Below are 12,357 nucleotides of genomic sequence, written 5' to 3'. Positions count from 1 at the left end.
GGCCTTGCGCCGTGGGGACGGGCCGCTTCCTGCCGAGGCGGGGATCGACTATGTCGGCTTGTTTGAGCGGGGGAATAAGCACGAAAAAAGATAATTAGCAACGTCTACGAGCCAAAGAACGACGAGTGATGGTTACCATTACTTCTTCTTCTTGTTCTTCTTCTTGTCCTTTTTCTTCAGCGCGGCGCTCACGGCATCGACATTGCCGGAGCCCGTCGCAGTCGCACCCTCGGTGTCAGTCGTGTCTTCACCGGTGCTCTCGCCAGCAGCCGCAGCCGACGACGCCGAGACGGGGGTCTTGGCAGGGCCCTCGGTGGAGGTCGACTTGGGGGCGTCCTGGGCAGCCTCGGTGGCCTTGGGCGTCTCCTTCGGCGCAGCGGGCTCCTTGATGGGCTCAGCGGCGGTCGCCTTGGGCGCCTCCTCAGCGGCGGCAGGGGCAGCAGCCTTGGGCGCCGCGGCCTCCTTCACAGCGGGGGCGGTCGCCTCCTTCGGCGTCTCCTTGGGGGCCTCGGCGGCCTTGGGGGCTTCCTTGATAGGCTCAGCGGCCTTGGGCGTCTCCTTGGGCAGCGCAGTCTCCTTGACGGCCTCCGTGGGAGCCGCCTTGGGGGCCTCGGTAGCCTTGGGAGCCTCGGTAGCCTTAGGGGCCTCGGTAGCCTTAGGGGCCTCGGTAGCCTTGGGAGCCTCGGTAGCCTTAGGGGCCTCGGTAGCCTTAGGGGCCTCGGTAGCCTTGGGGGCCTCCTTGACCGTCTCGGCAGCCTTGGGCGTCTCCTTTGCCACCTCCTTCGGGGCCTCGGTCACCTTCGCGTCAGAGTGCTTGTGTGTGGGCTCAGACTTGGCGAGGGCCATCGGCGAGGCATCGGTGATGGCGGGGGCGGCGCCAGTGTGCGTTGTCTCCGTCTGGATGCTGGCACGCGCCGAGGCGTCGCTGTTACGGCGCGACTCGGGGGGGATCGCGCGCGTGCTCACCGAGGTGTCGAACGAGTTCTGGCGCTTGGTGTCCAGCGAGACAGATTTCATCGACGCGCTGCTGCCATAGATCGAGGCGTTCGGCATAGCGGGCGCAGCACCCGTGTGCTTGGTTCCGACAGGCTTCGACTCGGCCGCCCTGGACTCGAAAGGCTTAGACTCGGCCGCCTTGGACTCGACAGGCTTCGACTCGGCCGCCTTCGGGGCTGGGGCCGAGGTGCTCTTGCTCTGCGAGTACAACGAGGTGATCGAGCCGGCAATCGGCGGAGCAAGGCCCGAGTGGCCAGACTTGGACGGCACGGCCGCCGTCTCGGCCTTGGGCGCGGGCTTGGTCTCGACGGGCTTTGCCTCGCTCTTGGGCGCGGGCGTAGTCTCGACGGGCTTTGCCTCGCTCTTGGGCGCGGGCGTCGTCACGACGGGCTTTGCCTCGGTCTTGGTCTCGGCGGGCTTGGTCTCGGCAGGCTTGGTCTCCGTCTTCGCCTCCGGCTTTGCTTCGGGCTTCGTCTCGGTCTTGGCATCGACCGGCTTCGCGGCAGACGCAGCCATGGGGACCGACGACTTGCCGGTGCGCAGGTAAGACGGAAGGTCCGATTTGGGCTCACTGGGCTTGCCAGAGAGGTAGGAAGGCGCGTACGAGGCCGACTTGGTCTGCTCGGGCTTTGTCGGTGTAGCCTCGGGCTTCGACTTGGGCACGGGCTTCGCCTCCTCGGCGCGCGAGCTCGACTTGGAGGAGCGGAACTTGGACGTGAGGTAGGCAGGGAGACCCGAAATCGACCTGCTCCTGGAGGTTTGGACCTCGGACTCGGGCTTCTTGGTCTTGGGCGAGGGCTCGGCCTTCTTGGGCTCGACCTTCTTGGGCTCGGCCTTGGGCTCGGCCTTTTTGGGCTCGACGACCTTGGGCTCAGCCTTGGGCTCAGCCTTGGACTCGACCTTGGGCTCGGCCTTGGGCTCGACCTTGGGCTCGGCCTTGGGCTCAGCCTTGGGCTCGACCTTGGGCTCAGCCTTGGGCTCGGCCTTGGGCTCGGTCTTGGTCTCCGTCTTGGCCTCCGTCTTGGGCTCGGCCTTGACCTCGGTCTCGGGCTTCTTGGCCTCAGTCTTGGGCTGCGCGGGCGTCGCAGAGAGGTACGACGGCAGGCCCGACGACCTCGACGGCGCAGACGACAGGTACGACGGCAGAGCCGACGACGTCGTGGTCTTCTTGTCCTTCGGGGGAACGGGGGGGCGATAGTCCGACTCCTCGGCCTTGGCCGTCGCCTTGCTGTGCTGTGCGCCCACAATGGCTGCTGCAGGCTTGTCCGAGCTAATAGTGTGCATCTCGCGCGCGGCCGCGGCCGGGCCCTCCCTCACAGCAGTCTTGGTCGCGTCCGCGGCGTCCTCACCTGCCTTGGCCGGCGACTTGACCGACTCCTTGACCACCGCCTTGGTCTCCTCAACAGCGTCCTTGAGCGCCTCGGTCGGCGTCTCCTTCTTCACGGGCTCGGCGGCGGTGGCGGCGATCGGCGCAGCCGGCGCAGCCGGCTTTTTGCCGCCGATCTCGTACATCTGGCGCGCACCTGCCGACGGGCCCTCTTTGATCGTGGTCTTGGTCTCGTCCGCGGCGGCCTCGGCGGCCTGGCGCGGGTTCGTGAACGATTCTTTCACCGCAGCCTTGGTCTCCTGCACGGCCTCCTTGATGGCCTCGGCGGGCGTCTCCTTCTCCTTCTCCTTGCCCGTCGAGGGCTTGGTAGTCTCGGGCACCTCGGCCGTCTCCTCCTGCTTCTTGATCGGCTCCGACTGGATGGCCTCGGTGAACTTGGTCTCGCCCTTGGGCCACTCGGGCTTCCTCTCCGAAGTAAAGTGCTCGTGCGTGTGGTGGATCTCCGACTCGGGCACCTCGACGCCCTTCGAAGCGTCATAGTCACTCAGGCGGTAGAGGTACTCGCGTCCGTGGTGCACGGCCGTGGCGTAGTTCAGCGAAAAGACCGTCGGCGCATTGTCGCCCGACGAGGGGGACGCGCCAAGCAACGGCGGCAGCTTGGACGTGCGCTTGGGCGTGCCCTTGGACGTGCGCTTGCGGCGGGGCTTGGGTACCTCGCTGTCCTCGGCAGGGACGATGCGGTCGAGGAGGGCGCGCTCCGCAGCGACGTCCGCGTCCTCGCCATCCCTGGCGTCGGTCTCGACTTCCACCTCGTCGCGGCTCATGCTGACGTCCGCGGGCTCCTCCGGCTCCGGGAGGAAGCCCTGCTCGATCGACGACGCATTGTCCTCGTCGATCTCCTCGTCATTGTCCTCGGGCGGGATCACCGAGGCGGCGCCGCCCTGTGTCGCGCGGTACGAGAGGTACGGCGACGGGCGCGGCGCCTCGCGCTCGCGCTCGTTCGGGATCGAGACGCCTGCCGCAAAGACCGACTTGGGCGCCGTCGGCACGTCGATCAGCTTCGGCTCCGGCAGGTCCTGCGTCGGTAGCGAAGGAGTCGCCCTCACATGCTTCTTGCGGGGCCCGACCACGACGTGGCGGGGCGCGGGGCGGCGGTACTGCCCCACGCTCGCGCCCGTCGTGTGGCTGCGTGCCACCGAAGTGGGTTTGGGGTGCGTCATCGAGACCGAGCGAGGCACGATGCCGGCGTTCGCCACCGACCTAGCCACCTCCTCGCGGTCCAATCCGCCTGTATCATCCTGGTGCGTGTGGCCTAGCCGACGAATCCAGCCAAGCGCCATGTTGTTTACTCGTCGTCGCTGGAGAAGCCCGGGGAAGGGCCGTGCCACGTGCTACTGTACACACCTCCATGATGCGCACAATGCGGTCATGCAGGGCGATTGGATAAAGGACCATGCGCGTCGCCGGGTGGGGAGCGGGCCTGCTCGCGTGTGCCGTCGCTGTGGCTGCGTCGAGCGATGTCGAGCGCAAAATTCGCCGCCAGGAAGCCCTGCTGATGGCGCCGGGCATTCGGGGTGCGCCGCAGATCCACGCAAGCATCACCGCGCACCTCGACGCGCTGCGTGCGTCGGTCGAGGCGCCGGGCGAGGCGCTCATTGTGCAGATGCCGGCGAGCACGCAGCCGCGCAAATCCAAGGCGAACTACACTCAAAAGAGCGTTACGCAGCCGCTCGACCACTTTGATGGGACGACAAACGTGACGTTTGAGCAGCGCTACTTCTTGTCCATGCAGTGGTACGAGGAGGGCGCGTCGCTGCGCAACAAGACCGACGACGGCCGCGAGATCGTGCCGGTGATTGTGTACGATGGCGGCGAGACGACGATCGACGAGCGCCTCAACGTGCTCGATCACGGCATCGTCGAGATCCTCGCCAAGGCAACAGGCGGCGTAGGGATCGTGCTCGAGCATCGCTACTACGGCACCTCGCACCCGAACCGCACCGAGCTGGGGCCGGGCACAGACTGGGGCGTCGACCAGCTCCGCTGGCTCGACACGCGCCAGTCGCTCGAGGACTCGGCCGCGTTCGTGCGCAAGCTCAAGCTACAGGGCGTGCCGGACGATGCAGAGCTGCGCGTGATCTACTACGGCGGCTCGTACGCGGGCGCGCGCGCTGCTTTCGTGCGCGAAATGTACCCCAACGAGATCCACGGCGCGATTGCGAGCTCGGCTGTGGTCGCCGCGGTAGTGAATCTGCCCGAGTACTTTTACGCCGTCGCACGCGGCGCCGAGCCGCAGTGCTCGCAGGCGCTGCAGACAGCCGTCGCGGCAATCGACCGTATCATTACACCGCACCCTGCGCTCGGCTCGCACCAGAAGGAGGTGAACGAGACGCAGACGAATGCACTCACGGCGCTCTTTGGCCTGCAGAACGTCTCATCGCTGAACGACTTTGCAAACCTGCTCACGCTCCCCCTCGGTGCGTTCCAGACCCTGAGCTGGCTCCAGGACGGCAAGCCGACGGCGTGGAGCGAGTTCTGCGACACACTGTCGAACCAGACGGCGATTGACCAGACGCGTTCTAAGTTCCACGAGGAGCTCGCGTTGCTTGGACCGCTGCCGCCATCGGTGCTGGGCTACGCCAGCTACATGCGGGACGAGGTCGGTGGCCACTGCCGCAAAGGCCACTGCATGACACAGGACCCCGAGGCCTTCCGCAACGACCACGGCCGCCTGAGTACCAACAAGGCGTGGCAGTTCCAGATCTGCAACGAGTATGGCTACTACCAGGTGGCGCCGCCCGTGGCGAACGTGTCGCATATCCCCCCGATCCCCTCTGGCCCCAAGATTGTCTCGTGGCGCATTGACGAGGACTTTATGAGCATCAACTGCCGCGAGGGCTTCACACCTGGCAAGCACTTTACGATCCCTGCGCGGCCCGACGTGAGTGTCGTGAACCGCATCGGCAACATGGGCCTGCACCCCTCGCGCCTTGCGCTGATCGACGGCCAGTACGACCCGTGGCGCCCCATGACGCTGCACAGCGACGAGTACGCGTACGGCGGCAACCGCGACGACACGCTCGACCGGCCGTTTAAGCTGATCCCCAACTGCTGGCACCACTGCGACTCGGACGGCCTCGCGGACCCGTCCAAGGAGCCGCCGCGGATCCAGGAGATCCACAAGGCGCAGATTGCGTTTGTGCAGCACTGGCTGAATGCGTAATGTCCTGTTATATATTGTCTGTTTAAATCGTAGTAGGCTTCTGAGCATAGCTCGTCTGCACCACGGCGCTCGTGGGCGGCCGTGCCTCGGTTGCGGCGGGAATCTTTGGCGGGGGCTGCAGCAGCAGAGGCTTCTTGGCAATCGTCCAGCGATATACCCAACGACCTGCAAGCTCAAGCACTAGGTTAGCATCGCAACGTACTCTCGGTCGTCACCGTGTGCGGCACGTCGGGCTGCACATAAATCTCGAGCGACTGTTCGGCATCATCGTCTCCCTTGGGGCCCAGGACCAGGTTCGAGAGGAACTCGGATGAGTAGGCAAAGTGGACCAGCGGATCCGCCGCACCGTTGCCGGCAAAGATGCGCTTACCCCAGAAAGGATTGAGCTTGGGGTTGTACGAGGTATATGGCTTGTTTGCCGGGTTCGTCCGGTTCAGCGTCTGCATGAACGTGTTGGGGACATAGGGGGGCTCCATCGGGATCTTGTTCTCTGCCGTACGGCCTTCGAGCAACTTGAAGTAGTCGGGCGACCCGATAAACACAACGCCCGTCTCCACACGGGGGTCGTCTGTGTCAGAGATGCCACGTACCGGCCAGGACGTGCCACGCGGCGTGGCCGCCCATGCTACGTCCAGAGATGGTCCAGTTCGTGATCTGGCGCTCGCCGTTGGGAAAGACGTACGACGGCAGGAAATCAATCAAAAACGAGGCATCCTTGGCATCACCCACTGCGTTAATCATGGCGCGTACCGATCATGGCGTATTGGTCGATGCTAGGTCAGCCAGAAAACGTACCCAAACTGCTTGTTTCCGGTGGAGTAGTCGTCCTGCTCCTGCTTCATCGTCGTGCGGTTGCCGTGGTCCGGTGCGTCAAACGTCGCGAGCAAAAAGTCGTTCTTGGACCGCGCCGGGTCGTCGGTCATGTGTTGGCGGACGTTGCCAAAGAGAATCTGCACGAGCGGCTCCTCGTCGAGCGCCGAGTGCGAGCGGCCGTGCATGTGGATCAGGACGCTAATGTCGGGCTTCGTTCCATTCACCTCCGGTGCCAAAAGATCGAGGCCGTACACGTTCACTACGAGCCCACCCAAATTAAAAATACGCTTGCTCACCGGCATCGGTTGGGGCAGTGGCTTGGAATTCGGCGGCGGAGGGGGCGGGGGCAGCGGCGCTGGAGGAGGTAGATTCGCCTGGCTGCCGGGGAGCATCAGCAGCCCGAGCAGCACGAACCATAGCTGGATCAACATCCGAGGATGGACAAGCATGGTGGACGATGAGAATTCGATTCACACAATTTGTCGTGTGCTAATCTCGCCGCGTGCACGGCCAGAGATCAACACGTGGGCTGCCCAGTCGATTTCGCCGCATCGGATGCACCAATGAAAAGGCTGCCAAGAAAAATTCTGCAAACCGACGAACTATGACGAGAGGGGCAAATTAATAAGGCAGTGCCCACTGCGTGAGCCACTGGGCACCGATGCGGAGCACTGGGTGAGCCAAGAAACGTACTCTCGCTGGTCACGGTGTGGCCCGTGTTCGGCTGTACATACACCTGGAGGCTGCGGCGTGCCTCGTCCGAGCCCGGAGGGGCCACGACGAGGTTCTCCAGGAACTCTTGCGAGTACGAGAAGCGCACGAGCGTGTCGTCCGCGCCGCTGCACGCGCAGATCTTCTTGCCAAAGAAGGGGTTCTGCGGGCCCGCCTCGCGGTAGGGCTGTGCAGCAGGGTCCACGCGCTGCAGCAGCGCGCGCAGCGAGCCGGGGACCGTCGGCGGTGTATCGGACAGGTTCGACTTCTTGGCACGCATCGCCACGAGCTTCTGGAAATCGGGCGTCCCGATGAACGACACGCCGATGCGAATCAGCGGCTCATCTGGGTGAGTTGCGATACGTACGTGCAAGCACCTGCCACGACGAGTGACCGCCGAGACTCTTACCGGTTACGGTAAAGATCGAGACGCGGCGCTCGTCATTAGGGAAGAGATAAGCAGGCAGCATCTGGATGATAAACGATACATCGGCCGCCGTGCCGCGGATCATGCCGTACATGTCGACGCTGCGTCAGCAAGTGTACATACCCATGTGTAGGGTTGCCCTCCTTCCACGACTTCTGGCCCTGGGGGTTCGTCTTGCGTTGGCCGTGGTTGCGCGAGTCAAAGGTCACGAGCAAAAAGTCGCGCGCACGGGCCGACTGCGCGAGCGCCGCGCGCTCGTTCATAGTGTTGGTGTACAGCTCGGTGGCGAGGGACTCCTCGTTCTTCGCAGAGCCGGTACGTCCGTGCATGTGCACATTGATGCAGACGTCGGGCACACCGTTCGGCGAGGCAGGCGTCAGGTTGTTCAGACCATAGACGTGCACAGGCAGGCCCGCGAGGTCAAACGTCGTGATGTCCGGCTTGCCGCCGGCATGCGCGCCATGGCCCGCGCCGTGACGCGAGGCCGCTGCACCACCCGCGACACCCGCCGCACCAGCACCAGCGCCCGCACCCGCTCCGGCACCCGCCGCGCCGTGGCCATGGCCGCCTCCACCATGGCCGGCACCGCCGCCGCTGTGTCCGCCGTGGCCACTGCCTTGCTTGCCGGAGCCTTTTCCGCTCGAGCCAAGCACCTCCTTCTCGATCTTCTTCTTTTCCTTGTTGAGCAGGTTCTTGAACATGGTCGGTACACAACGTACGAGACCCCGTGCGTCAAAGCGCCCCGCTTTTTTTGTAAGCAACGCCGCGTTGCAGACCCGATCACCCGATTTTCGAAGACGATGGCCAAGCGCCCGTCGGACGCGGCGGAGAGCGTGCCGCCGAAGCGCGCGCGCCAGGCGCAGGCGCGGCGTATCGGCGCTAGTGCTATTGCGCCGAGCACCTCGGTCCCAGGCCAGCTCGACGTCGATGCGGCGATCAAGGCGCGCACGTCGGAGATTATTACGCTTTTTCGCGCGATGAAACACGCGCGCGAGGCGACCAACACGCGTGCGTGGCAGCTGCTGCCCCGCCACCTGCGCCGCCGCGCAGCGTCGCACAATCTGCTGCGTTTACCGGCGCGCCTGCGCTGGAAGGCGAGCGCCGAGCTGCGCGCGTCCAATACCGCCGCCAAGACGCGCAGCCAGATGCGGCGCCGCATGCCGGAGCGCACGCTCACCGGCTTTGTGCGCCGGCGCAACGACCTCGCACGCCGCGCGGGGCGCACGGACCGGCGCTGGCTCGAGACGCACCTGTGGCACGCCAAGCGATTCCGCATGTCCATCGACAAGCACGCACAGGACGGCGGCCCTGGATCGTTTGGCTTCTCGCTGGCCGAGTCGCCGCACCACAAGAGCTTCCGTCGGAGCGTGCGCTACACAAGCGACACGGCCATGCTGCACGATGCAAGCTACACGTCTGTCTTTCGCCTCACCGCGCAGTCGTCCAGGAATCAGCCGATGCAGGCGACACGGCGCCTACAGCTCCTCCTCTTTCTCGCAGGCGCGGCACACGGCTGGGAGGACGTGTGGACGACGGGCGCAAAGGTGTGCGATACGACACTCTTGCAGCGCCCGACCGGCGATCGCGCAAACCACGCCACGGCTCTGTACCTGCCGCCCGTTGCTCCGATCCACGTCTTGTGGGTGCGCCGCAGCGGCGCGGCGCGCGAGTGCCATGTGTGGGTGCATCCCGCCGCGGCCGCCGAGACGCACCGCCTCTTGCAGCAGGCACTTGATGCAGTACGTGCCGAGGTACGCCGCGGCACGCCGCACAAGTGCCCGGTCGAGCAGCGCTGGGACGTCCCGGTCAAGGTCGAGGTGACACAGCTCGCGAGCGCGCCGGACCCCGCGCTGGCTGCCCAGGCGCCCAATACGCGCCGGGGGCGTGTGCACGGCGTGCAAGCCGCGACCGTGGGAGACGATGACGGGTACAACCTCTTCCAGGTCAAAGGGATGGCCGCAGGGCGCGTCCTCGGCGGTGTCCTGCGCCTCGCCGATGCATCGAGCCGCGAAGAGGGCGCGCAGCAGGCCTTCTTCCGGCGCATTGCGTGTCTTCAGGACGGCGTGCCGCCGTCGTACGTCGAGCGAGGAACGGTCGTGTGCGTCGACGTGCTGGATCCCCGCCTGTCGTTCCCTCCAAAGAATGCCCCAGGACCCTCGGACGAGCACACGGCGCTCCCAGCGCTCGTACACGACCATACCCCAGTGATGACAAGCGCGCGCTTCTTTGCGTACCGCCAGCTGCCGCGGCATACCAAAGGCGCAATCGACCAGCGGCGGGCGCGCCAGCTGCCGGGCAAGCGGCTTGCACCGGAAAAGGACGACGACCGCGTCCCAATCGTGCTGGTCGCCACAAGCGACGGGCCGCTCGACACGGCGGGGTACACGCTTCTGGTACCCCGCGGCTGGGGGCTCGCGTTTTGGCACTCGCTCGTGTACACCGGCTCGCGTGTGCTGGGCCAGGAGCAGTTGCGGCAGCAGAAACTACACGCCGGCCAGCTGAGCTATCCCCACGACTGGGTCACGAGTGCGGCGTACGCTGCGCTCGAGACGGCCGCGGCTGCGCAGCGCTCCGCGTCGTGGCACCGCCGGCCGCCCGCGAAGCGCGTCAACTTTGCCGAGGGCGAGTCGGCTGCGCCGCATCCGTTCGGGGGCATGGCGCGTTGGCGCGATGCGCTGCAGCATGGCGCGGTCGACGGCCCTGCGCCGGCGCAGCTCACGGCGGTGCCTGTCCTGGCATCGTGGCCGCGTCTCTTGGCGGCCTTGCAGAAGGCGCCCGGCCCTGATATGTATACCCGCTATGTCTCGCTCTGGACACGGCACACGTACGACGGCGGGGTGTCGCGCCTCCCACTCGCACCGGCGATCAGTACGCTGTGCCAGTCGGTCGTGCCGGTGCTGCTCGTTGCGTGCCGGCGGGGTGCGTTCCACGAGCTGGCGACGCTCCATCTTCCCCCGACGCTCGAGGCGGCGCACGCGTGGCGCGCGGCGCTGGATCCGCCGACGCGCCTCAAGGATGCTGCGCGCGCGGACCTCGATGCGCTGGAGCGTGCCCCCCCTGCGCCGTACGTCGGTGCGGTGACGACCGGCGACTATTCCCTTGCCGACGGGCGTGGGCGTGCGATCGGCAGCATGAGCCTCCTTGCGTGGCTCGAGCTGGAGCGCCGCGAAGAGGCGCTGCGTGCTGCGGCGGCGCCCAAGGCATGGGGCCTGCCGAAGCGCAACCCCGTCCCGTTGTCCTACCTGGTGCTTGTGCGCAACGCACAAGGCGGCGTCGTGCGTGCTGCTTCGGCGCGTCTTGTAGATACCTAGCTATGTTTTGCGCCTGCATGCGCAATACCGCCCAACAGCGCCTCGACGCGCGCCTCGGTCTTGTTCCAGAGCTCGGATGCATCGGTTTTGCCTTCGAGCTGCGCAGGCATGGGGGGCACGACGATGCGGCCTTCGCGGTAGAGGCGCGCGGCCTCGATACCCGGCCACTGCCGCGCCTCGTCGTCGCTCTCGCCCGGCGCAAGGATATCCTCGCGCGTCTGGCGCGAGGACGCCGAGACGCCGGACGCGAGGCGGGCCGTGACGCCCCATAGTGCCGCGTCTGCGCCCTGTGTCGCGCTCTTGCCAAAGAGCCAAAAGAGGGGATAGAGCGCCAGAAGCAGGACCCATAGGAGCACCGACAGCACCTTGTGGTGCACAAACGGCGGCACGGTGCCAAAAAACGCGGTCAGCTGCGAGGAGCGCTCGTAGCCGGGGCACACCAGCACCGACGAGATGTGGCTGCGCTGCCCCTTGCGCTGCAGCGTGCCGGTCGGCACGGTCGTCACTTCGTCCACGTCGATGCCTGGCAGCTTGGAGCGTGAGCGCGTGTCCGCCTCGGCAAGCAAGTTGACGCGCCGCTGCAGCTCCGACGCCAGGACGATCCAGTGGAGTGTCGCTGCCCCGAGGTATGTCCATGGCTGGTAGACGCGGGGCTGGGGGCCGCGCAGCGGCTCGTCGACCTTGTCAAACTGCGCGAGGCCCGCCGCGTACCACGGCGAGACGACGCTTACAATGCGCACGTCACGGTTCGGCGGCATAAGAAGCAGGCTCGGCAGGAGCGTATTCACAAGATGGAAGGGTGCGAGGACCTGGCGCACGTACGTCTGCTCGGCGTACGCGCCGTCGTCGGCGTGCGTCGAGGGGTACGTATGCCGAGTGCCGCAACGGTACGTGCCGATCTTGTACGTCGACTCCTCGCTCGGCAGAAAGAGTACCGTGTCGAGGCGGTGGACGACTGGCGTGCTCTGCGGAAAGAGCTCCTCGCGCGCGGCCTTGGCACCGCCCGGCGCGGCCGCGGTCGGCGCTCCGGTCGCAGCGCCCGGCGCGGACGTCGCCTGCGCGGAGCCAGCGTTCCAGCGGTTTGCAAACTCGGTGATCGAGTGCAGGTTGCTCATGTCGCACTGCTCCGCATAGATCGTCTCGCTCTTGGTGCTCTCGCGCAGCAGCAGCAGGAGCTGCAGCACGCTCGGCGCCTCAATGTTGGGAACGAGCGCGATAATGTGCGCGCCTTGGTGCGCCAGCGACGCAATGGTAACGAGGCCCAGCGGCGACATGGCACCCGTCTGTGTGAGTGAGTCTCGCGACGTACCGCAATAAGCACGACACGCGCGCCCATATCGTTCAGGCCAGCGGTGACGCGTACCGGCTGCCCTTTTTCGCGCGCCGCGCGCTGCGTCGCTTCGAGGCGCTCTTCGCGCACAAGCAGTGCAGGGCCCTTTGCCCACGATTTCAGGAATGCTAGGACAATGATAGCGCCGAGGATCGTGCCATAGTACTCGCTCGGAAAGTATTTGCTTGCGCTCTCGCGCAGCAGATCCACCGGCATCGG

The 12,357-nt window shown here is 66.0% G+C and overlaps 6 protein-coding genes across 6 annotated transcripts; 2 read left to right on the top strand and 4 right to left on the bottom strand.

Moving 5' to 3' along the window:
- Window positions 1–138: 138 nt before the first annotated feature.
- On the bottom strand, window positions 139–3,543 carry MJAP1_001459 (uncharacterized protein; the record flags this gene model as incomplete). The annotated part of the gene is made up of 1 exon (XM_060265420.1): window positions 139–3,543. One exon carries the CDS (start codon window positions 3,541–3,543, stop codon window positions 139–141), a length of 3,405 nt encoding a protein of 1,134 aa, XP_060121403.1.
- A 233-nt stretch (window positions 3,544–3,776) lies between these two features.
- On the top strand, window positions 3,777–5,546 carry MJAP1_001458 (uncharacterized protein; the record flags this gene model as incomplete). The annotated part of the gene is made up of 1 exon (XM_060265419.1): window positions 3,777–5,546. The coding sequence occupies one exon, from the start codon at window positions 3,777–3,779 to the stop codon at window positions 5,544–5,546; it is 1,770 nt and encodes a 589-aa protein (XP_060121402.1).
- Window positions 5,547–5,568: 22 nt separating this feature from the next.
- On the bottom strand, window positions 5,569–6,790 carry MJAP1_001457 (uncharacterized protein; the record flags this gene model as incomplete). The annotated part of the gene is made up of 5 exons (XM_060265418.1): window positions 5,569–5,726; window positions 5,749–6,114; window positions 6,137–6,274; window positions 6,297–6,319; window positions 6,342–6,790. The coding sequence occupies 5 exons, from the start codon at window positions 6,788–6,790 to the stop codon at window positions 5,569–5,571; spliced, it is 1,134 nt and encodes a 377-aa protein (XP_060121401.1).
- Window positions 6,791–6,980: 190 nt separating this feature from the next.
- MJAP1_001456 (uncharacterized protein) lies at window positions 6,981–8,198 on the bottom strand (the record flags this gene model as incomplete). The annotated part of the gene is made up of 4 exons (XM_060265417.1): window positions 6,981–7,030; window positions 7,053–7,415; window positions 7,438–7,598; window positions 7,621–8,198. The coding sequence occupies 4 exons, from the start codon at window positions 8,196–8,198 to the stop codon at window positions 6,981–6,983; spliced, it is 1,152 nt and encodes a 383-aa protein (XP_060121400.1).
- A 99-nt stretch (window positions 8,199–8,297) lies between these two features.
- On the top strand, window positions 8,298–10,800 carry MJAP1_001455 (ribonuclease P; the record flags this gene model as incomplete). The annotated part of the gene is made up of 2 exons (XM_060265416.1): window positions 8,298–10,724; window positions 10,765–10,800. 2 exons carry the CDS (start codon window positions 8,298–8,300, stop codon window positions 10,798–10,800), a joined length of 2,463 nt encoding a protein of 820 aa, XP_060121399.1.
- Window positions 10,801–10,804: 4 nt separating this feature from the next.
- MJAP1_001454 (uncharacterized protein) lies at window positions 10,805–12,354 on the bottom strand (the record flags this gene model as incomplete). The annotated part of the gene is made up of 2 exons (XM_060265415.1): window positions 10,805–12,091; window positions 12,118–12,354. The coding sequence occupies 2 exons, from the start codon at window positions 12,352–12,354 to the stop codon at window positions 10,805–10,807; spliced, it is 1,524 nt and encodes a 507-aa protein (XP_060121398.1).
- Between the last annotated feature and the right edge of the window lie 3 nt (window positions 12,355–12,357).

The sequence above is a fragment of the Malassezia japonica genome, chromosome 2 (assembly GCF_029542785.1).
Source record: "Malassezia japonica chromosome 2, complete sequence".
In the NCBI taxonomy this organism is placed as follows: domain Eukaryota; kingdom Fungi; phylum Basidiomycota; class Malasseziomycetes; order Malasseziales; family Malasseziaceae; genus Malassezia; species Malassezia japonica.
Note: the sequence above shows the minus strand (reverse complement) of the source record. Positions and strands in the feature narration are given on the sequence as shown.